The sequence below is a fragment of the Triturus cristatus genome, chromosome 12 (assembly GCF_964204655.1).
Source record: "Triturus cristatus chromosome 12, aTriCri1.1, whole genome shotgun sequence".
Taxonomy (NCBI): Eukaryota; Metazoa; Chordata; class Amphibia; order Caudata; family Salamandridae; genus Triturus; species Triturus cristatus.
The window spans coordinates 470,502,735-470,528,087 of record NC_140595.1 but is presented as its reverse complement, the minus strand read 5'-3'; the positions used below and the strand labels follow the sequence as shown (position 1 = coordinate 470,528,087).

The 25,353-nt window shown below is 50.8% G+C and overlaps 1 protein-coding gene across 8 annotated transcripts in view; it reads right to left on the bottom strand.

Annotated features, from left to right (window-relative positions):
- The window catches only part of TDRD12 (tudor domain containing 12), a 3,486,095-nt gene that overhangs the window by 1,138,137 nt on the left and 2,322,605 nt on the right, over nt 1–25,353 (bottom strand). For all 8 annotated transcript variants that reach the window (XM_085639447.1, XM_085639446.1, XM_085639448.1 and 5 more), the window contains one exon: nt 6,586–6,770. In XM_085639447.1, the coding sequence (XP_085495573.1) occupies nt 6,586–6,770 (185 nt within the window). The remainder of the gene's footprint in view (nt 1–6,585; nt 6,771–25,353) is intronic.

The window sequence follows — 25,353 nt, the reverse complement described above, 5'->3', positions numbered from 1 at the left end:
TACTGTGTTGTTCCAGAAGCCTGCGCACTATAGGCCTGCCCCCTGGCCCTACTGGGAGGCCTGTTGCTGCCAAGGTACATATTGCTGCTGCCCCTACAGGAAACCCCAATAAAAGCCTTAGAAGAGGTGCTGTTTTGGGGTTACTGCTGAGCTGGTTCAGCCAGGACTAGAGAATAGGTGGTGACCTTGCTCTCTTTAAATCTCTCCAGGCAGTATCAGACTTTGCTCCAAACAGCCTAGCACCGTCAAATGGGATGTCCTTTAGGGACTGCTGGATGGGAGAAGGAAACCCTGTGGAGCGACTCAATGCATGAAGCCACAGCACAACACTTCTTCCGACTGCCCTACCTTAGCAGTCAGAAGTGTCCACACCTGAACATATTATGTACTTTACCGAGTCTTGTCCATCAGCCATAAAATGCTGTAAACTTGCTTTGATGTCTTCTGAGCAGCTGGTAAGATGTCCAGCACCCTGTTCCACAACCTGTACAAGTACATACCCAGGAGGCATGAGGGGCAAGATTGGCACTGGTTAACATGCGTTTCACAAATGTTTCCATTTTTGAACGCCTGTACCACTAAGCTTTCTGGGGTGTGGTGCTGGAAAATAAAAAACTCAGGTCCCTTGGAGAAGGCCTGTAATCATCTTCCTACTTGCCTATTCTGTAGGGGGGCATGAACCTCAGTTTTCTAGTTTTGCACAGGAGCTAACCAGGACATCAATGAGGGCATGATTAAAAGGCAATGGAGGTTCTTGATTGGTCTGAGCATGGATCGGAACCTTAGTGGGGGCATTTTACTTCTTGAATGGGTAGACGGGGTCCAAGACTACCACCATCCTCCTGTTCACTGTGGCAAAAGAAGTGGAGTATTCTGCAACCATGGGCAGTTTGGGGTCGGATTACCCAATGTCTGGGGCGGTGTCAAAGGGTACCAACGACTTTCCCCGCAGCCATTACGATTTGCCAGAGTTTGTCCATTGACGCAATCCATTCAAGGGGAAGTGAAAACACTGCTGGAGTCCTTTCCCCGGAAACGGCTCGCTGCCTAGAGGAACTAAGGTGCATCACCTCAAATGGTGCCAGTGGTTGGACAATAGAGACCCATGCTTTAACTTCTAATTGGGTCTCTTCGATTTACTTGCGCTTCATGACTTTGATGTGGAAACTTCATGCAAGCAGCATTGGGAACAAGAACGCATCAGCGCCTTAGATGAGACCGCCTATTTTTATGGAGTTTGGAGATGGCTAACTCGGCTTCACAGTAGCGGATGGCTTGGTGATTTATCTTAGCACAGCAAAGACACGACTGAGTCATGTAGGGGCTGAAGCATCACAGGCATATGTCGTGTGTCCGTTTCTTACATCTGTCAGTGGCAGTCACAGCACCATTTAAAACTTGTTGTTTTAGGGCCCCTATTTTGCACATTATAAAGTGTTTGAAAGTAATAAAGAGCTTTTCAGAGGGTGAAAATCTGTTAGAAGACAACACTGTCAACTCGGCATCCGCTTTGGAAGGCACGGAAAGAAAGGAACTGAGGTGGTGCATAGATGGGACCCCCACTCTTCCAACGTCATAACCGGAGTGGACTGATCTGACGCAGAGCCGCACTATGCAACCTAACGACGCTCAGGGGAACTGCTGAAAACGTTTCCGAATCCAGTCTGCACCTGGGGAAATTCACAAGGTGAGGAACCTGTGGTTAGAATGCTCTATCGGAAACTAGACGTTTCTTCACAACATATAGTTATTTTGCAGAAGTTACTGCATCCAGGCTGTAAAATATGAAGAAAAAAAGAAAAAGGGGGAGAAAGATACCCAGGCTTCAGACTGAGTACCGAAGCTTTTCAGAATATTGCTCTCGCACAGCAATAGGAGGCACCGTGCAGCAATGCACTGAATTCATTCACCCCAAAAGTGATGGAGCAGAGCCAATCTAGGCACCACCCAGGCACGCTGACATCAGTTTGTTTCTTTCTGTTCGCTCCCACAGACACTACGCCCAAAAATTGATCAGAAGTACCGGAGTGCATATTTCTTATTTGAGACCTTCTACATGGGAAACAAGACCATTCTATAAAACAGAGTGGTGAGAGAGCAGTGAGGTATCTGCAGTTAGAGTATCATCTAGGAATAGTGTTAACAAAAGTAAGTAACTTGTTCTTCTGCTGGATACTTCTAACTGCAGATTCTTTCACCTTTTGAAAACATACCAAAGCAGAACCTCCCATAGTGGTGGGTCTGTTGAATGGCTCAGCCCAATAAGTCCTGCAGGACAAACCTAGTAAAATGCCTTTCCTATTCATACTGCCTGTGAAGGTAACAGTGCTTCATGAATGTGAATACAGACGCCCTTGTCACAGCCTGACAAATATCCAGAACAAGCACTGTCCATGCTATTGTAGTGGTAGCAGCTTTTGTCCTGATGCAATGAGTACTCAAACGTTCTGGGGACTGTTTTATGGCCAAAGCATAGCAGATCTTAATGCAGAGGACTATCCACCTGAATAAAGTCCTTTTCTGCACCGCCTTGCCTTTGATTGTCCCAGAGAACCGCACAAACAGCTGATTGTCTACTGTGAGAAGTTGGCCTGGTATATGATGTTCACTAGTTAAAGTGACCACCTTGTACCATGCCAAGCAACCCTTATGGTGTGGTTGTAAGTCAACCTTTTCGGACCAGCTGCCCTAGTGGTAGCGTAGGCTAAGCAGTCTTTGAGGCTAAACTCGTGAAACGTGTTAAGCAGGCTGTTTTACCAAATGTAACCCCCCTTTATACCAATGAAAGGACACCACACAGATATCTATTGAAAATATATATGTATTTATTTCTCAAAGTATCCCCTAGACTCTTTATGAGCACAGGAGCACAAATCGTTAAACAAGAATACGTTAGAATACACAGAAGTTGCACTTTATATGGATAGGCCCTGGTGGCCACTCGAACCATATACTAAAATAGTGGTATAAGTACCTCGAACAGAAAAGGGAAAAGGCCTAGGGCCTCTAGAATCGCTGGGCCTACAAGGAGCTAACTTTAGTTAGTGACCAGGAGGTCCACGGGTTGCGTGTGCAGAGCAAACAGTCACACGCGGGCTCCCATAGGTTTTCAATGGGTGCGTAAAAGTTACAAAGTTACTGCAAAAAGGATCTTCCGGATGGACTATGAACTCAAGATTGGAAACACAGACACTAGAGATGTTACTCTACACTTGGGCACCGGAGTGCCAGCTTTACCTCACCCACAGGAAGCGGGTGCATAGGTCTCGAAGTGCGTCGGGTTTCTTCTATATGTTCAATGAAGCCTGAAGATAAAGATGCTGCAGGCGGTCGGTCCGGAAGAGATGCGGTGGATCCCAGAGTGGATCGGAGTTGTAGAAGACCTGTAAGCAGAGGGGACAGTGTTCACAGTCACTAACCAGTGACCAGCGTGGCACCAGGTGGGTACCAGGCGATGTCGGGTGCAAACAGGAGGAAAGGTGCAGCTTGTCTCTGCAGCCACGTGGTCCCTGAAGGTCGACGACGTCCAGGAGTCGGTTCACGAGCTGTCCCACGCAGGCTCTCGCTGTCGGCGGTGTCGGCGACTTGATTGAAGCAAACAAGCCGTGGCAAAAGCAATTGTTGTGGAAAACGAAATAAGCTGATGGTTCTGACCAGCAAGGTCAGAGGGACTGCTCCTTTGGAGGGGAGCAAGGGCCAGTTTGGAGCAACCAGACCAGCGGTGTAGTTCTTGAAGTTTGTCGCCAAGATGGCCACTAGCCAACGGGCCAGCAACCGGTTAGGCGCGTCGAGTGGCAAAGTGCAGAAGGGCCCCACGCAGATCGTGGAGGTGCTGGAGGGCTCACCTTTGGTGCAGATGCTGCTCGGGTGTTGGGCTTCTCAGGACCCAAAGCACAACTTGGAGGGAGCCTCGGTTGTCGCGCTTGCAGCTTGTCGTAGTCTTTTCAAGATGGCTGGCTCCACGTGTCTCGGTGCCTCCACGGGTTCCTTCTTTTCAGGGACTGTGGATCGGGCGGTGAGAGGTCTGGAGGTCCAGGTCTTGTCAGTCTCTGGGCTCAGGCTCCGGCGGGAGGCGGCGGCAAAGCAGACGTTGATTCGCTGGGTGGTGCTTGCGTTAGCAAGGTGGTCACTCCCTGACCACAGGGGAGATTGGCTTCAGTCCTCTGTGGGTAAGAGCGTCGAAGTTCCCGTCTTCTTCTTGTAGTTAAGTTGATTCCAGGATGTCTGAAGTCTTAGGACACAGCTCCTACCTTTAAGCGGATTCTAGGGGCCGGACTACCCGCTAGGTCCCTCCCTAAGGGTGGGACCAGGAAGGGGGGTGGTTACACCCCCAATCCTTTGTCCAGCTCGCCCCAGGTCCGGGGCTGGTGTGCCCCAGGACCGGATTGAACTGGCATATGCACCGAGGCTCCTTGTGAGCCTCAGGCATGTCTGGTTTCTTTCAAGCCCTACCTGACCAATACACAAAATCCTGTCTGGGGTGGTGCACGCACCTCCCCTGGCAGGAAACCCTTTGTCCACACCTCCCAAGCTGGAAGGACTCCCAGCAGCAGGAGGGCAGACTTGTGTCTGTGGTGGCAGCATCCATTTTGTGGAGCTGAGGCTATGTCTGATTTTACCCGGGTTTCAGGTACTGTACATGTCGTGTCCCTCTAGAAGGGTGGAATGCTAACCCCGTTGCCAGAATTGGCGAGTGGTTAGTATTCCAATTCGTATGACACCTTACTCGACATGTTTTGATAAAGCCAAACCAAAGATAGCATTTAACCGCGAGGTTCATAATGCACTTAAGAGTATATGGTATGACGATATCTGGAAACAGTAGAAGGAAGTTGTTCCGACCACTGCAGACAGGCTCAGCTCATGCCAGAGCACCATCTCATATGGAACCAAGCACTCTGCCTTCAGGATTGTCAAGGCCTGCCATAGGAGTGACTTATAGGTTAACATGTGTCCCATTTAAGGTTAGGTATAGGTATACTACACCTAAGTAAGAGGTGGTTACACCAACTTACCCCAGCTGAGTGATCAGCCAGTTGTGTCAAATTTGTTAGGCCAGGCCAGGGGTGGCACAATACATGCTTCAGCCCCTGGTAGGCCTTAGATACACCCATGCCCTGGGTACCTAGTGTACACTGGTACAGGGGCTCACAGGGTGATCCACTTCCAATTGGTTATGCACCTAGGGTGCATAGTGTAAATTTAGTAGAGAGAACAGCAGGCTGGGGGTCTGATTGGCAGGCCCACAGCCTCAATATGTCAAAAACCAGTGAAGCAAAAAGCAAAAATTTGGGGTGACCATAGGATAGCAGACCCTACTCTCCTACATCTACAATCTAATGTAAAAGCTCAAAACTCTTTTGGGGTTTAGCCAATTTAATTTTTCCTTGTTTCCAACAGTGAGGTGAGGCAAAGAATGTCAGAGGAGGGTGATGGGCTCACCAACATAAAAAAGAGCCACAGCTTTGGCAAAAAGGCTGCTCTGGTCCTCAACACCCGTTTGTCTGAAAAAAAAGTGGTGTAGGACAGTTGCACTGAGAGGGCCTGAAGCTCAGAACCTAGTGGAATGAAGGAACCGCAATTAAGTAAAATGGTTCTCAGTCAGTAGGTGCAACAAACAACTGTGCATCAGCTCAAATGGAGCACATATGAGGAAGGTAAGAACCAAACTGAGATCCAACTGGGGCACCACAGAGAGGGCTGGCATTATAAATGGCCTGGACGAAACCTACGTTTCGAACCTTTAATAAACATGAATACACATGATCTAAACGACATAGCTGGTCCAGTAAATGCAAAAAGACCATAAGGGCTGACAGATCTCCTTTGATGATGTCAACAGAAAAATTCTTGCTGGGCCAAAGAAAATAAAACATAAACCATATGCACGTTTTGCCTAAATTGGGTCCTGTGTTACAGGCTACAACAAAACCATTTTGATTTTGAATGACCTGGGGAGCGGGAGGGGGTAAGGGGAGTGGGACTTGGGTGGTTTCTTTTTGTGTTCTGCAACCTACGGCTCGCCTTGCATTCCCAGATGACCTATGAGTTCATGAGGGCACATTCCTCACACAAAATGGGAGTAGCATCCTAAACTCACACACCAAAAGCATACTTGGGTGGGTGGGAAGAGTGTTTCAGTCATTTGTTTGCAACATTCTCTACATTGTTAATCCTCTAGTTTTTGAAGGAAACATAGTCCCATTGCACACTGATTTTAATTCTGGCAAAAAATCTCAACACATGATGAAAACAATTAAGACCAGTGCTCCGGATCCATGTCTGAAGGCACCAAAATGAGCACCCAGGGCTGGCACCCATATCTGCTCCAGTCGTCAACTTCTGAAGAAGCTAAGTCAATATGGAGCTGCTCAGCGCCACCTACCAGCCAACGAGAGCACTGCTGTGAAAAGCTTTGGAATCCAGTCTGATGACTGTGGATTATTCTAAAGGTGAGATATCTGCCAATAAGAAGTATCCATTAGAAATCAGAAACCTTCGTGTTTAATCTGGCATTGTGTACACACCGCAATGCCAGATTAAGCACTGACATAAGAGCCACGTAAAAAGACCATAGTTTCTTACCTGTGATAGTGCAAACCATCCTGTACCCCATACAAAGCTGACTTCTCCACCTTACCAACTGGTATTCTGTTATTTGATACAGCATAAAAATCACTTATTTCTTTTGCAAGATTGAGATATGGATCTTCTTTGAAAACTATGCGTGCAAAGTAGCAAGTAGCATCCACAACAAATAAGGGTACCATCTGTAAATGTAAGAGAAAAAAACAGGAATGCACATTAAGTTAGGATGATCATAAGAATTGCAGAAGAGAAAATCTTACATACCTATGGAAAAAAAAAACATCAATGTAACAAACCTAAGTGATAAATATCAACGTTTGTGAAAGAAAGACAAACCTTTTTATAATCAAAGTAAAGCACAAGTTACTTACCTTCGGTAACGATAAATCTGTAAGAGACATTAGTTAGTGATAGATTCCTTACCTTAGAATTACCCCCAGGCGTCAGACTAGATCTGGAAAGTTTTCGTCAGCAGTACCCCTGCGTGTCTGAAGGTGGCGTCATGCAGCTCCGCGTCCGTCATAGACGTCATGATCGCCGGGATGACGTCGCGGCAGCTACTTAGACACCGCCTTTGCGCACCAACATCAGTTCTGTATATGACTTTCCACGCCAGGAACGCAGACCCATGCAAGATACTGACCACTGGTGCATTGAAACTAGGGCCCTGAAAGGGATAACCTTAACCCTAGAAATCAGTTCGCAGAACGGGGAGGATGGGTGGGGCGGTAAGGAATCTATCACTAACTAATGTCTCTTACAGATAGATCGTTACCGAAGCTAAGTAACTTGTACATCTGAAAGAGATTCCTTACCTTAGAATAGATACCCCAGCAATACCAACCCCGGCGATCACATCAGAAAGTCACGGAGAACAGAACGGCCAAAGAAGCCATCTCTCCGGACTTGACTGTCAAGGCAATAATGTTTAGTAAAAGTGTGCAGTGAGGCCCACGTGGCTGCCTGACAGATGTCTTGCAGGGGAACACCACGTCCCAATGCAGTAGTAGCTGCTGTTGCCCTGGTAGAATCGGCGCGCAGTCCCACCAGAGGTTCCTTTTTTGCCAGAGAAGAACAGGCTTTGATACACAAGACAACCCAGAGGGAGATAGTCCTCTTGTGTACAGCCTGGCCTTTCTTGGAGCCGAGATAGCCAACAAAGAGCTGGTCATCCACCCGGAACTGTTGTGTGCGATTCAGGTAAAATGAGAGCGCACATTTTTGGTCCAGATGGTGGAGCCTCTCTTCCTCTCTGGAAGGGTGCGGAGGCAGGAAGAAAGTGGGCAAGGTGATAGTTTGCCCGATATGGAAGGCAGTAACAACCTTTGGCAAGAAGAAAGGACGAGTGCGAAGCACAACCTTGTCCGGATGAACAGACAGAAAAGGAGTTTTACAGGAAAGAGCCTGGAGATCACTCACACGCTTAGTGGAGGTGATGGCCACCAGGCATGCAGTCTTTAAAGTCAGTAAACAAAGAGGACAGTTGTGAAGCGGCTCAAAAGGAGCGCACATCAAATAAGTAAGAACCAGATTTGAGTCCCACTGCGGCATCACAAACGGAATAGGAGGGAAAAGGTGAGTAATATCTTTGAGAAATCTATTTACAACAGGGGACTTGAAAAGAGAGGGCTGATCAGGGAGCACGAGAAAGGCTGAAATTCCAGAAAGGTAGCCCTTAATAGTGCCCAGAGCAGAGCCCTGCTGGGCCAAAGAGAGAAGGAACAAAAGGACTTCTGAAAGAGGGGCAGAAAGGGGATCCACAGCCTTTGCTGTGAACCATGCCATACATTTGTTCCACCTGCAGGCGTAAACCGATTTAGTGGAGGGATGCCTGGCTGCCAGAATGATATCACAGATATCAGGAGGCAAGTCAAATGGAATCAACTGTTGCCGCTCAATCTCCACGCAAGGAGGTGGAGGCTGGACAGGTTCGGGTGGAGGACCATCCCCTGCTGCTGCGACAGAAGATCCTCCCGAAGAGGCAGTCGGATCGGTGGATCCACACTCATACTGAGTAGCTCAGAATCCCAAACTCTTCGAGCCCAGTCCAGAGCCACAAGAATTACATGGGCCCGCCTGACCATCTTCAGCACTCTGGGCAGAAGTGGTATGGGCGGAAAGGCATACAACAGACCGCAACTCCACTCGTGACGAAAAGCGTCGCCGAGCGAGTGCCACCATGGAAATTCCATTGCAAAGAACTGCTGAAATTGCTTGTTCTCTTCGGTGGTGAATAGATCTAACCAAGGCTCTCCCCACTGTTGAAAGAGACCTTGCGCCACCTTGGAGTGAAGACGCCATTCGTGATCCATCATGCACCTGCGTCTGAGTTTGTCTGCTCTGGCGTTCAAAGAACCTGCCAAGTGTTGAACCACCAAGGAAATGCCTTGACGTTCCAGCCATGTTCAGAGGCGCAGAGCCTCCTGACATAGGGTCCATGACCCCACCCTGCCTTGCTTGTCGCAGTACCACATGGCGGTGGTGTTGTCTGTGAACACCTGCACTACTCTCCCCTTGACGGAGGGAAGGAATGCCTTCAGTGCAAGTAGGATCGCCCGGAGCTCCAGAAAGTTGATATGGAGCCTGGACTCCGCCGGAGACCAGAGACCTCTGATCTCTGCCTCTCCCATGTGGCTGCCCCATCCTAGAAGGGACGCATCCGTTACCACTGTGTGCTCCAGGTGAGGAAGGGAGAGTGATCTGCCGCTGACCCAATGCTGGTTCGTGAGCCACCACTGCAACTGTTGTGCAGCGCCCTCTGAGATGTGGACGTACTCGGACATGTACCCTTGATGCTGCGCCCACTGGAACTTCAGGTCCCGCTGCAGAGGGGGCATATGCCATCTGGCATGATTGGTCAGCAGGATGCAGGAGGCCATGAGGCCCAGCAGCCTCAAGGTCATAATGACCGAAACCCAGAACAAGGGCCGAAAGATCGGAATCATAGCCCGAATATCCCGGACTCGCTGTTCGGGAGGATAAACCCAAAACTGCGACGTGTCCAGAAGCGCTCTTATAAAGAGGAGCTTCTGAGAGGGAATCAGGTGCAACTTTAGCACGTTGATGGAGAACCCCAGCAAATGCAGGAGGTCGGCTGTAGTCTGGAGGTGGGAGACGACTGCCTGGGTCGAACCCGCCTTCAACAACCAGTCATCAAGATAGGGGAAGACTGAAACCCCTGATCTGCGCAGATGAGCTGCGACCACCGCATCACTTTTGTGAACACCTGAGGGGCACTGGGGTAAGGACAAAAGGGAGCACGGTGAACTGAAAGTGCTCGTGGCCTATGCAGGTAACGCCGGTGGGCTGGCAGGACGGGGATATGAAAATAAGCGCCCTGCAAGTCCAACGTTACCATCCATTCTTGCGGGTCTAGGGCAGGCAAGACCTGAGCAAGTGTAAGCATCTTGAACTTCTCCTTCCGGAGGAAGCAATTGAGGCTCCGAAGGTCTAAGATAGGACGCAGCCCCTTGTCCTTCTTTGGAACCAAAAAGTAGTGGGAGTAAGAACCACGACCTACTTCTGGCGTCAGAACGCACTTGATGGGCCCCTTGGCCAAGAGGGCTGCAACTTCCTGCTGGAGCAGTGCCAAGTGATCCCCTGACATGCGATGGTACTGAGGTGGCATGGATGAAGGGGTAGTCTCGAAGGGGAGGGAGTAGCCCCTTCGGACTAGCTGTAAAAACCCACCTGTCCGAAGAGATGGTGCGCCAGTGGGGGAGGTGATGGCGAATCCTGCATCCTACTGGTGTTTGGTGGGCCTGAAACACCAGACTAGGAAGGTTTGGAGGCAGTGGAGGCAGGGGAGGAGGTGGACTGATCCGCCCGCTGGCTCCGTGACCCACTTCGGCGGGTCCCACGTCCACGGGTGTGCTGAAATTGTTGCGGCACAGGCCTGTGGCTTTGAAACAAACGTGTTTGGGTGCCCCTTTCTTGGCCACGAAAGAACCGAAAAGCATAAGCCGAAGGAGTGCGCGTGGCCGAAAGGCCCAAGGACTTGGCCGTAGCACGAGAGTCCTTACAACGCTCCAACGCACTATCTGCCTTGTCGTCAAAAAGGCGAGTGCCATCAAAAGGCATGTCCATCAGAGTATTCTGGACATCCCCAGAAAAGCCAGTTGTTCCACAGCCAGGCGTGTTGGCGTAGAGCCACTGTTGTGGAAATCGCTCTGCCCAGCGAGTCGGCGGTGTCAAGGCCACAACGAATCGTGAACTTGGCTGCATCTCTCCCCTCAGCAATAGCTTGGGAAAGCACCGTCTGGGCATCTTTTGGACACTGAGGCAGCACTTACGCCACCGTATCCCACACAGAGTGGGAATAAAGGCCCAAGAGGCAGTGTTCACAGACTGCAACCCTGAACTGGCGGAAGAGAAAATCTTCCCAAACTGCTCCAGTTTCTTGGATTCCCTGTCCAGAGGTGCGGAAAGGAATGCGTTTGGGGATGCAGAGGCTTGGACATCCAAGCTCTTAGGGGTAGGGTGTTGGGAGAGGAACATGGGGTCTCCTGGGGCAGGGCGATGGCGTCGGGCCACGTTCCTATCCACAGGAGCCCCTCTGTTGGGCCTGGACCAGGTGCCCAAAAGAACGTCTGAAAGTGCGTAATTGAAGGGCAGCAGCAGCCCCGCAGAGGAAGCAGCCGTTTGAAGCAATTCTGTCAGGAGGTTAGTCCCGACGGCCACTGTAGGGAGCTCGAGGTGGAGAGCTTCGGATGCCCTACGCAACACCACTGAATAAGTACCACCCTCCTCCGTAGCCACGGTAGAAGGAGTGTGTGCCAGGTTCTGGAGAAAAATCCAGTCCACCTCCTTCCTCCAAATTCTCTTCCCAGTCCGGGTCTAACTCGCAATGGGCTGCAAGAGGGTCTTCAGACCACTCCCAGTCCTCTGTAACCTGCTGGGCAGGCGGAAAAGAATGAGGAGGATGGAGAAAGGGATAGAAATTCCCCATCAGCGTCAGAATCGGCGCCGGTCGACAACGGTCCGGCAACGCTTCCATGTCAGGGTGTAAGCCAGGGACGGCACGGCATCGGCAAACACCGGTGGCGGTGCCATAGATGTCGGTGGAGGTCAAACGAGGCCAACTGACATCGGCTGGGATCCATGCATGGATCCATGGGGGTCTCACGGCGCCGAGGCCGGAGCCGTCGACAACGATGGAGCCAGCGACGAAGAAGGGCGAGGACCCCCAGTCGGACCCGCAGGCGCGCATACGGGGCCCAATTGGCCAAAGAGGTGGGTAATAGCTGACAGAAATTCCTGCAGCTGGGCCAGAGTCGCTGACGGACCTGGGAGGGGCTAGTAGTCCGTCAGCAACTGCGTTGGCTCCGCCGGAGCCGCAGGGGTGGCATCATCCGCACTCTCAGCCTTGTCGCTCGACAGGCTAGGGGAAGGCGAAGAGCGACAGTGCATCTTTGACTTCTTGTGCTTTGCCTTACCTGACCCATATTGCAAAGACTTAGTCGAACGATGGTGGCAGCTCCGCGACCGGTCCCTCGACCTCCTACGGGACCAGGACCTTGAACGGCGTGGAGCCGACTCCCGGGCCTCAAGCAACTTTCGGGACCGCTCCCGCAAAGTTTTCGGAGCCATAGCCCGGCAGTCGGGGCACGACGCGGAGTTGTTGTCGCGCCCCAGGCAGTAGAGACACTCGCGGGGCGGGTCCGTCACCGACATCCTGCGGGGACAAGCCTCGCACCAGGAGTCAAAGACACAAATGAACAGAGACAAAAGTCCCCAAATACTCAGTCAAAAATGGACTGGGAGTACTGCTCTTTCCGGATCTGCGCTTGCTGGCATGGAAAAAGAAAGAACTGACCTCAGAGCGCGAGGGCGGCTTCTAAGTAGCTACTGCGATGTCATCCCGGGGAGTCATGACGCCTATGACGGGAAGTGGAGCCGCACGACGCCACCTTCCGATGTGCAGGGGTACTGCTGATGAAAAGTTTCCTGATCCAATCTGATGCCTGGGGGTAATTCTAACGTAAGGAATCTATCACTAACGTGTCTCTTTCAGATAGAGTATGCAAATGGGTGGGAATTGCTGACAAACAGCATTTCCACCAGATGTTTTGATTACTGGTTTCTGCAGATGCTTTTATTGGTTTCTGCAATATATATATAATTAAAATCAGTTTTGCTTCAGTCCTGAGTCATCTTAAGGTTAACCACTAATGGCAGTAGACAGGTCACATTACATATTACAGGTGAATTCCCAATGTCAAAATTGAGAATCACTCTACAAAGAGAAATTAATACAAATCTATTTATTATCTATACAGCAGATTTTTGCAGAGTACAATACAAACAGCATTGAAGCTCTCTACACAAATTGGAAGCTATGCACAAGTACATCTGGGTAATGCTATAAACACAGAAAGAAAGGGAACATGCATAATAGAGCTCTACAGAGACTAAAGTTTATATAGTGATGACAAAATAATCGCACTTTTGGCATCAAAGCAAGGGATCTAAATGTTAATAGAATGACATATAAGGAGTAGTTTCTTTTTTGTAACTCCAGTTCTGTAGTAGGGGTATCTCTGTTATAGTCATAATCTAGTGAATAGTCCCGCCCATGTGCGCGGACCCCGGAGCAATAAAAATAATCTCTTAAGTTGTCAAGCCATGCAGACCTGCATCTACACTTAAGAGAGAATTTCAAAGACAGATAATGCAGCCTATATCCACAGGCTACACTGTCCAGTACTTAAACTAGAAAGAATTCCACCAACAACCACCAACAGCACTGCCTGTCCAGCATTTTCCACAGAGAAAAACCTGCCTCTTCCAGCAAAAGCCTCTGGAATGATAGAGAGGAAGGAATGGACAGACAAGCCCCATAGGCTGCCATTATGTGGCTCAGAACAGGATACTGTGCCTTTAAGAAAACTTTCCAGGACTTTTCCAGTATCCCAGAATGCACAGCAGGTCCCTTTTACTTTCAGTTCTTTTTGAAGGCGTAGCACGCCAGACCTGTAGCATTCCTTATATTAACATTCATCTCTCCACCGGGGAGGAGGGCGGGCGCTTATGACTGTAGGAGAGTAGGGTCTGCTTTCTATGTTCACCCCCACTTTTTCCTTTTGCTTTACTGGTTTTAGACTTAGATGTGGCTGTGGGCCTGCTAATCAGACCCACAGCCCTGCTGTTCTCTCTCTAAATTGATACTATGTACCTTAGGTGCATAACCCATTTGGATAGGATCACCTTATTGGCCCCTGTACAGTGTACCCTAGGTACCCAGGGCATAGGTGTACCCTAGGCCTACCAGGGGCTGCAGCATGTATTATGCCACCCCTGGCCTGGCCTTCCATTTTGACACAACTGGCTGATCACTCAGCTGGGGCAAGGTTGTGTAATCACCCCTTGCTTAGATATAGTATGCCTATATCTACCCTTATATATAGACACATGTGTTCCTATCAGTCACTCCTATGGCAGGCCTTAACAATCCTGGAGGCAGAGTGCTTGGTAACATGTGAGATGGTGCTCTAGCATGAGCTGAGCCTGTCTGCAGCTTTCGGAACCATGTCCTTATAGCCGTTCTATGATATAGCCTACCATATACTCTTAAAGTGCCTTATAATCTTAAACGGTTATGGTAACTATGGTTTGGCTTTATCGAAACATGTCGTGTAAGGTGTCTAACACTGTGGAATAATACCCCCATACCATTTCTGGGCATGAGGATATTATTCCCCCCTTCTAGAGGGAAAGACATGTTAAAATCATACTTTACTGTTAGCCTCTGACCAAAGCCTCAGCATCACAAAATGGATGCTGCTGCCACGACACAAGTCTGACCTCCTGCTGCTGGGAGTGATCCCAGCCAGGGAGGCCTGGACAATAGGTTTCCTGCTTGGGGAGGTGCTAGCACCTCCCCAGACAACCTTTAGTGTATTGGGGCAGGGTGGGCTGAAAGGAATGAGACATGCCTGGGGCACACAAGGTGTTCCTTGCTTAGTCCAGTTCAAACCGGCGCTGGGGCACTCCAGCCCCAGCTCTGGCGCGAAACTGGACAAAGGGAAGTGGGTGTAACCACCCCCTCCCAGGTCCCACCCATAAGGCGTGACCTAGCAGGTATCCCAGCCCCCCAGATTAGTATAAGAGTGGGAGTTGGGCCTCAAGACTTTAGATTATCCTGAACCTGCAACTTGAACAGAAACTCTGGACCTTCGACATTCGACGAAAGAAGAAGACTGAAGAATCTCCCTTGTGGCCAAGGAGTGGCTACCCTGTGCAAACAGGCACCATCAAGAGACTACCCTTTGCTTTGCTCAAGTTCTACGAGGGACCGACTGCAGAGCCCGACCAGAGCCTTGACTTCCAGACTTCTCCGACCCTGATCCACATCCACAGCAGAGCTGAGATCCGTGGAGGCGACGAGAGACGTGGGACCGGCTACCTGGGAAAAGTGGCTAGTATCTTCAAGCGCAGCTTCTGAGGCACCCTCGAAGTTGTGCACCGGGGATTGAGAAGCCCCAACCCCAAGCACCATCTGCACCGAAGATCAGCCCCCCCACACTCCACGAGTCCTGCGTGGGGCCCTTCAGCATTTTCCTGCTTGCCGCGTCTGTCCGGTTGCTTGCCCGCTGGCTAGTGGCCTTTGTGACGACGCACCCTGAAATCTTCACCTCTGGTTTGGCTCCTCCAGACTGGCTCCTGCTTCTTTGAAAACGAGAAGCACCCCAGACCTTCCTGGTCTGCACCAGAAGCAAGTCCTCCATTCTTCGTGGGTTCCGCTTGCCAAGGCTTGGTGAGTCCTAGTCCAACTTCGACGCCGCCGACAGCAAGAGCCTTCGTGGGACAGCTCGCCTCCTGGTCCTGGTCGTCCTCGACGTTCCCTGGTCCTCGTGGCTGCAGCGACAACCTTCACCTTCACCTGCAATCTTCACGACATCGCCTGGTTCCTTCCTGGTTCCACGTGGTCACTGGCTAGTGACCTTGACTCTGTCCCTTCTGCTTGCAGGTCTCCTCTCTTCTTGATCCCAGCCTTGGGATCCACCGGACACTCTTCACTGACTGCCTGTCAGCATCTTTCTTCAGGCATCCATAGGAGTCGACGACGAAACCCGACGCAACTTCACCCCTATGCACCCGCAGCCTGTGGGCTAGGTAACCTGGGTACTCCGGTGCTCATCAGGATAGTGACTATCCTAGTGTCTAGTTTTCCAGTCTCGACTTCCTAGCTACTCCGGAAGTGTCCTAAATCTATCTATTTCTAAACTGTACTATTGCTAGTGACTTTTACGCATTACGCGTGAGTGTTTCCACTCTGCACCTGAATCCCGTGGGCCTCCCACTTCCTAACCTTTGGTAGTATAGTGTAGCCCCAGCGATTCCCTAGGCCTAGGCCTATCCTATTTACGTGACAGTGGTCCTTATACCACTTACTTAGTATATGGTTTGCGTGGCCCCTAGGGCCTAACTGTATTACTTACCTGTGTGACTTAATGTATGCATAAATAAGACTGTGTTGTACTTACCTCTAATCTCATAAAGAGTGCTGAGGGTTTGACTAGAATAAATACGCTTTATTTTATATATATATCTGTTGTGGTGTCCTTTCATTTGGTATTCAAGGGATTATATATGGTATCACAGCTGGCTTTACATGCCATTCAGAGTTTAGCCTAAGACTGCTCTTGTCCATGCTACCACTAGGATAGCTGGTCTATAAGGTTGACTTTACAACCAATCACCATAAGGGTATTTGGACTGATATAAGGTGTACACTAGAACTAGTGACATCATACATCAGGCCAACTTCTCACAATGACTATAACAGAGATACCCCTACTACAGAACTGGATTTACAGAAAAGAAACTACTCCTTCTGTAGTAGGGGATCTCTGTGTATAGTCATAATCTAGTGAATAGAATGGCAAGCCCATCCCCACACAAAAACGGCGGTGGAGAAGATTACAAAATAATACCACTACTGTGCGAACAAATTTCGCAGCGAAGCCTGCCCAACCTGAGCATCTGCCCTGGCATCCGCGTCCAGACAGTAATGCGCAGCAAAGGTATGTACCGACTTCCAAGTGGCCGCCTTGCAGATTTCTGCAATCGGACCATTACGCAGCAAAGCAGTCGTGGCAGCTTTGCCCCTGGTGGAATGAGCCTTAGGTTTACCCCCTAAGGTCTTATTAGCCTTTTGGTAACACAACTGTATACAGGACACATTCCACCGAGAGCTGGACTGTTTGGAGGTAGCAAGACCTGTCCTGACTGATCCATAATTGATAAATAATTGGTCTGACCTATGAATATCTTTGGTCTTATCAAGATAAAACTTCAACACCCTCCTAACGTCCAGGGAATGTAGAGACCTTTCCGCTGGAGAAGAAGGATTCTGAAAAAACGTGGGTAAAGTTATGGTCTGGTTGACATGAAAATCAGATATAACCTTAGGAAGAAATTTAGGGTGAGTACGCATAACAACCTTAGCAGCATGAAATACAGTATAAGGTTCTCGGCAACACAACGCCTGAAGTTCACTCACCCTGCGGGCCGATGTAATGGCCACTAGGAACGCCGCCTTCCAGGACAGGTGCTGCAACGAAGCCTTGTGAATAGGTTCAAAAGGCTCCTTCATCAATCTGGACAGCACCACATTTAATTCCCAGGAAGGCGAGGGAAGTCTGACCGGAGGGAACACCTTCTTCAAGCCTTCCAAAAAATCCTTGACCACAGGGATCTGAAAGAAGGAAGTCTGTGAAGGGCATTTCCTGTAAGCAGTCAAAGCAGTGAGATGAACCTTAATGGAGTGGAAATTAAGGCCAGACTGTGCCAAATGTAAAAGATATGGAAGGATGACATCTTCCTTACAGGTCGTCGGGTCAAAGTTCTTGGAATTGCACCAGATGCAGAATCTCTTCCACTTGTAAGCATAGGAAGTCCTAGTGGAAGGACGATTAGCCTCCTTCAGTATGCCCATACAATCTTCTGGTAGATTCAAATGGCCATATTGCACTATCTCAGGAGCCATGCCGCCAAACTCAAAGACGAGAGGTTGGGATGCACCATCCGCCCCCCGAACTTCGTGAGAAGGTCCGGCCTGCACGGCAGCCGCATGTGAGGAAGGAGAGACCGGTGAAGCAGGTCCGTGAACCACCACTGCCCGGGCCATTCAGGGGCAATCAGGATCATCCGCGCCCCGGACTTGGACAGTTTGATGAGCACTGCCGGCATCAGGGGAATGGGTGGAAAAGCGTACAGAAAGCTGTTCGACCAGTCGATCCATAGCGCATTCCCCAGCGTCCCCTTCTGGTAGTACCTGGATGCGAAGTCTCGGCATTTGCTATTTTCGGCGGTGGCGAACAGATCTACGTCTGGAGTTCCCCACCTTGCGAAGACTTCTCCTAGTACCTCGTCGTTTATGACCCATTCGTGGTTCTCCTGAAGCAGCCTGCTCAGAGCGTCCTCCTGAACATTCTGCACCCCCGGCAGATGCGTGGCCGTGATCATCAGTCCTCGGGCCAGAAGCCAGCGCCAGATTGCCTGCGCCTCCTGTGACAGAGTGCGCGATCTCGAACCCCCTTGCTTGTTGAGATAATACATCGTGGTTGTATTGTCCGTCTGTATCAGCAACAAGTTGGTCTGGAAGGACGGATGGAAGGCCTTCAATGCCAAGTACACGGCTCTGAGTTCCAGGAAATTGATGTGTTACGTCGACTCCACCGGGGACCACTTTCCTTGTATCTGTAAGTCTCCGGAGTGCGCTCCCCAACCTTGGAGAGACGCATCCGTCACGATGCTCGTTTCGGGAATGTCCTTGTGGAAGGGAACCCCCTGAGGAGATTCTCCGCCGAACACCACCATCTCAGAGACTGAAGAGCATGTAGAGACAGCCGGATCTTGTCGTCCCAAGAACCTGTTCTCTGATCCTATTGATCCTCCAAGCACTCCTGCAGTGGTCTCATGTGCAGCCGTGCGTGCAGAGTGAGGAAGATACAGGAGGCCATCTACCCCAGCAGCGAAGACACCTTCCTCACTGTCGCCGATGGAGCGGCCATGAGGTCCTGAGCCTTACGAAGGAGCGATAACCGTCTCTCCTCCGAAGGAGACACGCTTGCTGACCGAGTATCGATGGAGGCCCCCCCAAGTACTGTATGCACTGGACCGGAGTCGGGACAGATTTGGACATGTTGACGTGTAACCCCAGCTTGTTCAAGAGAGCGCACGTCCTCCGGAAGTGCGCCTGCGCTTCCGAAAAAGATGAGGCCTTGATCAACCAGTTGTCCAGGTACGGGTAGACAAACACCTTGTTCCTTCGCAGGTGCGCCGCTACCACTGCCATGCACTTCGAGAAGGTCCTGGGAGCAGATTTTAGCCCGAATGGCAGTACTGTGTATTGATAATGATTGGCGCCGACTTGGAATCGCAGGAACTTCCTGTGTTTCCGTGCAATGGGCACATGGAAGTACGCATCTTGTAGGTCTATGGCACAGAGCCAGTCTCCCTGTTGCAGCTGAGGGTAAATCTGATGCAACGACAGCATGCGAAACTTCTCTCTGCGAATCCATTTGTTTGCTTGCCACAAATCCTGAATGGGCCTGAACTCGTTCTTGTCCTTCTTGCGAACCAGGAAGAAACGAGAGTACAGACCTCTTCCCCTTTGAGACAGAGGTACGTCTTCCACCGCCTTTTTCCGTAACAGGATGTCGGCCTCCGCCTGGAGCTCTCGCAGTTGATACCGCAAGCTTACCGGCGGAATCGCTGGAGGCGGCCTGATGAATCGAAGACTATATCCATTGCAAACAATATTCAGCACCCACTTGTCCTGAGTAATTTTTCTCCACTCTGCCGGAAAAAATTGAATGCTTCCCCCCACTGGAGTGGGTAACGGTTGCAGGGGAAGTAGATGCTCAGGGCCGTGACCCGGCCGGGCCCTTGGTAGCAGTAGCGGACTGCTGGCCCCCTCTACTCTTCTGGCGTTTCTGGAAGGGTTTACGGAACTGCTGCTGCTGGTTTTGCTGCTGTCCCGAGGCCTGCCCACGCCCTCTGCCCGCAGACCCGAACCGTCTCTGGAAGGGGAGTTTCTTCTTTTCTGGCTTCTCCAACCCGACAGCCTTCAGGGTCTCTGCCTCAGTCTTCATGCGGGCCATCTCGTCGTCCGCATGCTGGCCGAACAGGGTTTCCCCCGAGAAAGGCAGATTAGCCACTCTATGCTGAGCCTCCGGCTTGAGCGAGGTAAGGCGAAGCCACGCGTGACGTCGTTGGTGGACGCCATGACAGTACCCATGCGCCGCCAGCAGGGACACATCCGCTGCCGCACTGATCACCTGGTTTGAGACCAGCATCCCCTCGCACAAAGTCTCCAAGAAGTCTTCCCTCTTGTCGCGAGGCAGCAGCTCCGCGTACTGCTGGAGAGACTCCCACAGGGCATGGTCGTAACGCCCCAACAGAGCCCCGGCACTTGCCGCCTTCATGGTGGTGGCAGCCGTCCCACAGACCTTCCTGCCCGCCGAATCTAGCCAGCGGCTCTCCTTGTCGGGCGGAACTGTCGATGAAGGGGTGGTAGCATGCTGCTTCCTCGCCGCCGTCACAATGACTGAATCCGGCTTAGGGTCCGTCCTCAAAAAGGTCGGGTCCGAGTCCCGATACTTCTTCATAAGCCGGGAGGGGGCGGATTTCGTCACTGCCGGAGTGAGGAACAACTCCATAGCGGGCTTCACCAGTCCCGGCACGAGAGGCTGCAGGGGGCGAGACAGGTGCTTCTTGTGCAGCGTCTCGAATATCACGGACGTTGTAGGTGTCGGTACCGTCACCGTGATTCCCAACTTGGCTGCACCTCTCAGTAGTACCTCCTGAAAGGAGACCAGATCGTCAACCGGCGGCACCCTCGGCCCGGGCGAGTCCGACAGCGTCGGTGAGAAGTCCCTGGCAGATGATCGTGTGCGTGATCTGGATCTGCGCCTCCGGTGGCGGCGTCTCGATGTTGACGACGAACGCCCACGGCTCCGCGATCTCCCTCTCCGTCCGGAGCGGGGGCGTGATCTCCTTGGCTTCGTTGAGTCCGCCGGCCTCGCCGGGCCCGGCGACGGTGGCTTACCCTGGCGCCGCGGCCTAGGCGTTCCCTGCGGCGGCGGCGGATACCTGGGCAACGAGACCGATCGTGTCGGAACCGGTGGTGGGCCCGAAGGCCTGCGAGGCAGAGTGGAGGAGGAGGAGGAGGCGGCGGCGGTGGCGTTAGTGGCGGTGGCGGAGGAGGCGGTGTATATACCACTGAGTACCCCGAGCCCGGGGACTCCGTCGAGGGACTCCTGGTGTCCGGGCGCCCCCTGCGCCTCCTCGACGTCGACGAATCCCTCCTCGACGTCGATCGCCTCCTCGACGTCGATCGCCTCCTCGACGTCGATCGCCTCCTCGACGTCGACGGCGAGTGCCTCGATGGCGAACGCCGCCTCGACAGCGAACGCCGCCTCGACGGTGAACGCCGCCTCGACGGTGAACGCCTCGACGGCGACTGTCTCCTTATCGCCGACGGCGATCGGCGACCTCCCCTCGACGGTGAGCGCCGACGCCGGGCCTGATCTCGACGTCGATGCCTCGACGGCGACGTTGACTGTGTCGACGCAGACGATGCCGAAGTCGTCCACGGCGGCCTGGTCAGCTCCCTCGACGTTGACCGTCGACGTCGCTTCTCCCCAGAGCCCTGGGGGACGGCGAACAGACCGTAGTCATCCCTCTCGACGCCTTAGTCGACGTCATCGACGCCGGTGGAGAATGGGGGCGTTTGCCGGTCTTCCTGCCCCTGGGGAGCCCCCCAGAAGCCTCAGCATGGGCAGAATCAGCCCCTCCTGACCCACCTTGTGCCTTCAGCCTTCTGTCCTCCAGGACTTGGAGCCTAATCTTCATTCTTTCCCCCAGGGTCCTGGCTGAGAACGAGTGGCAGATCTCACTCTCTTCTGGCACATGGGATTGGGGAAGGCAGCCTATACACACCTTGTGTGGGTCTGACTTAGCCTTCTTCCTATCGCACTCTGGGCACTTGTCGAACAAGCCAGGCATGTTGACAACACAGAAGGCAGTCCCAAGACTAAAACACTTGAAAAATTTGACAAAAATCACCAATAAACCCTTGAAAAGGGAGAGCTCAATGCTCCAGGGTCCTGCTAGCAGGAGCCGGAAAAAAGAACTGAAAGTAAAAGGGACCTGCTGTGCATTCTGGGATACTGGAAAAGTCCTGGAAAGTTTTCTTAAAGGCACAGTATCCTGTTCTGAGCCACATAATGGCAGCCTATGGGGCTTGGCTGTCCATTCCTTCCTCTCTATCATTCCAGAGGCTTTTGCTGGAAGAGGCAGGTTTTTCTCTGTGGAAAATGCTGGACAGGCAGTGCTGTTAGTGGTTGTTGGTGGAATTCTTTCTAGTTGAAGTACTGGACAGTGTAGCCTGTGGATATAGGCTGCATTATCTGTCTTTGAAATTCTCTCTTAAGTGTAGATGCAGGTCTGCATGGCTTGACAATTTAAGAGATTATTTTTATTGCTCCGGGGTCCGCGCACATGGGCGGGACTATTCACTAGATTATGACTATACACAGAGATCCCCTACTACAGAAGCAGCCTTTACAAAGAAAGAATTACAGTTCACAAACAAAACAGGTCAGCCAATTTTTAAAAAGGAGAAATGTAAAACAGTGTTTGTTTTTCTTTCTACCGGTATACTGAGTTCCTTAACAAGAAGCCAAATTGATTTTTTGAAAAGTGAGACGATTTAAAGTAAAAGAAAATCAGGGAAATGTAGGCAATGGCCTTGAGGGGCTGAAAATTGACACTACTCATTTAATAAGCATACAAAGCCAATATCCTATCATACTCAATCAGTGTCAGTTACCTATTTTTTCTGGCTATTCTGATCATAATTTTGGACTACTGGCTTTTCTGTGGAAAAGTATTTATTTTTATTTAAAAAGTGCTCTCTATACCATGCGTAGGAAGGACTATACAGTGCTTCTGACAATCCATAAAAATTCACTGAAGGAGAGGCAAAGGTTGTGCCAGCTCTTGTTTGAAGAACAAAGATCATACAGAAAGGGTGGGGCTCATGAGGCGATTAATGGAATTTTTTATGTTGAGTTACAGGCCCAGATTGAGGAACGTTTTAGTTGGCCATTGAGTAGGAGTTTAAAAATAACTGGTAAGGAGAACTTGACAACGGTCTGACCAATAAACCAGGAGAGAGTTGCTGACAAACACGTTACTTACCTTTGATTGCCCATCACTGAAATATCCCCAGGCGTCAGGCAGAATCCAGAATAGTTTTTGTGGTAATACCACTTCATGCCGGTAGGTGGAGTCGTACATGGTGTCATCGGCATTGTCAACACCAGAAGTGATGTGTACACTGCCTATATAGGCACCACCTCAGAGAGCTGTTGTCCGTTTCTTTTAATTACTTTCCACGCTAGGAGTACAGAGCCACAAAGAACACTGACCACTGGTGAGGATAACTAGGGCCCTGAAAGAGAAACAGCCCAGTCCCTAGAAATCCATTCACAGAAAGGGGAGGATGGGTGGGTCAGTGTAGGATAGTCCCCCCTTTTGACATGGTCACCCTCACTTTTTGAGCTGCACTCTGGAAAAGGCCAGGCCAAGGACTGGTCCGTCCTGCGCACGTCAGAGCCCGGAGAAGGCTGGGTTCCATGCCCTGGATAACGTTTGGACTCTCTACCAAGACTGGTTGATTTTACTCATGCACCGTTATTTATCTGAGCGCCTGTATTAAAAACTTCACTCCCGTCTGCTGTGGCATGAATATGCCCATAGAGTCCTTGCTTATATGCATCGCAGCTGTCATCTAATTTTGTTCCTTTTTTGCTGTGATTTCTGTACACCAGCTGCACTTTTTGTCGGATATGATTGCTATCCCTAAAATGGATATTCTGAATGATTGTTTTTTTGTGCTTTTTAGTGGATATTGGCTTTGATTCTGAGCTTGCCTTTCTCATTTTTATGCTTACACTTTATCCATCGGCAAGCCTACAGAGCCTGCATTTGCCCTGACTTTCTCTACAGATCCTGTACTTTATTGGGGGGGGGAGAAGCAACATAGCTCTACTAATACTATTTCTACATGGGACTATTTCACTGGCACTTTATTTTGAGAGTTAAAAGTTCTAGACTTATCCAGGTCAGGAGACACCAAAGAGTTAAATAATACCACTGACGCTCTTGGGTTGCAGGACGCATCACAATGGCCCATGTACTCTAGTCGGGGACTTCAAGCCAGCCCCCGTTTGCCCTCCTCAGGTTTATTTTTGTGACATTTGCTCCACATCTTGGATTCCAATCCCAGATTTATCTATGCTAAAAGGCACCAAAGCTTTCTAGAGGGTGGAACTGTGAGAAGTTGGCCTGATGTATGATGTCACTAGTTCTAGTGTACACCTTATATCAGTCCAAACAACCCTTATGGTGATTGATTGTAAAGTCAACCTTATAGACCAGCTATCCTAGTGGTAGCATGGACAAGAGCAGTCTTAGGCTAAACTCTGAATGGCATGTGAAGCCAGCTGTGATACCATATATAATCCCTTGAATACCAAATGAAAGGACATCACAACAGATATATATATATATAAAATAAAGTGTATTTATTCTAGTCAAACCCTCAGCACTCTTTATGAGATTCGAGGTAAGTACAACACAGTCTTATTCAAGCATACATTAAGTCACACAGGATAGTAATACAGTTAGGCCCTTGGGGCCACGCAAACCATATACTAAAGAAGTGGTATAAGGACCACTGTCACGGAAATAGAATAGGCCTAGGGAATCGCTGGGGCTACACTACACTACCAACAGTTAGGAAGTGGGAGGCCCACGGGATTCAGGTGCAGAGTGGAAACACTCACGCGTAATGCGTATAATCAATAGAAATAGTACAGTTCTGAAATAAGCCGTTTTAGGACACTTCTGGTATAACTAGGAAGTCGAGACTCGGAAACTAGACCCTAGGATAGTCACTACCCTTGTGAGCACCGAAGTACCCAAGTTACCTAGCCCACGGGCTGCTGGTGCATAGGTGTGAACTTGCGTCAGGTTTCGTCGTGGACTTCTATGGATGCCTGAAGGAAAGTTGCTGACAGGCAGTCAGTGCAGAGTGTCCGGTGGATCCCAAGGCCGGTATCAAGAAGGAAGGGTACCTGCAAGCAGAAGGGACAAAGTCAAGGTCACTAGCCAGTGACCACGTGGAACCAGGAAGGAACCAGGCGATGTCGTGAAGATTGCAGGTGAAGAGGTGAAGCTTGTCGCAGCAGCCACGGGTACCAGGAGACGTCGAGGGCGACCAGGACCAGGAGGCGAGCTGTCCCACGAAGGCTCTTGCTGTCGGCGGCGGCGAAGTCGAACTAGGACTCACCAAGCCTTGGCAAGCGGAACCCACGAAGAATGGAGGACTTGCTTCTGGTGCAGACCAGGAAGGTCTGGGGTGCTTCTCTTTTGCAGAGGAGCAGGAGCCAGTCTGGAGGAGCCAAACCAGCAGTGGAAGTTCAAAGGTGTGTCGTCGCAAAGGCCGCTAGCCAACGGGCAAGCAACCGGACAGACGCGGCAAGCAGGAAAATGCAGAAGGGCCCCACGCAGGACTCGTGGAGTGTGGGGGGCTGATCTTCGGTGCAGATGGTGCTTGGGGTTGGGGCTTCTCAATCCCCGGTGCACAACTTCGAGGGTACCTCAGAAGCTGCGCTGGAAGATACTCGCCACTTTTCCCAGGTAGCCGGTCCCACGTCTCTCGTCGCCTCCACGGATCTCAGCTCGGCT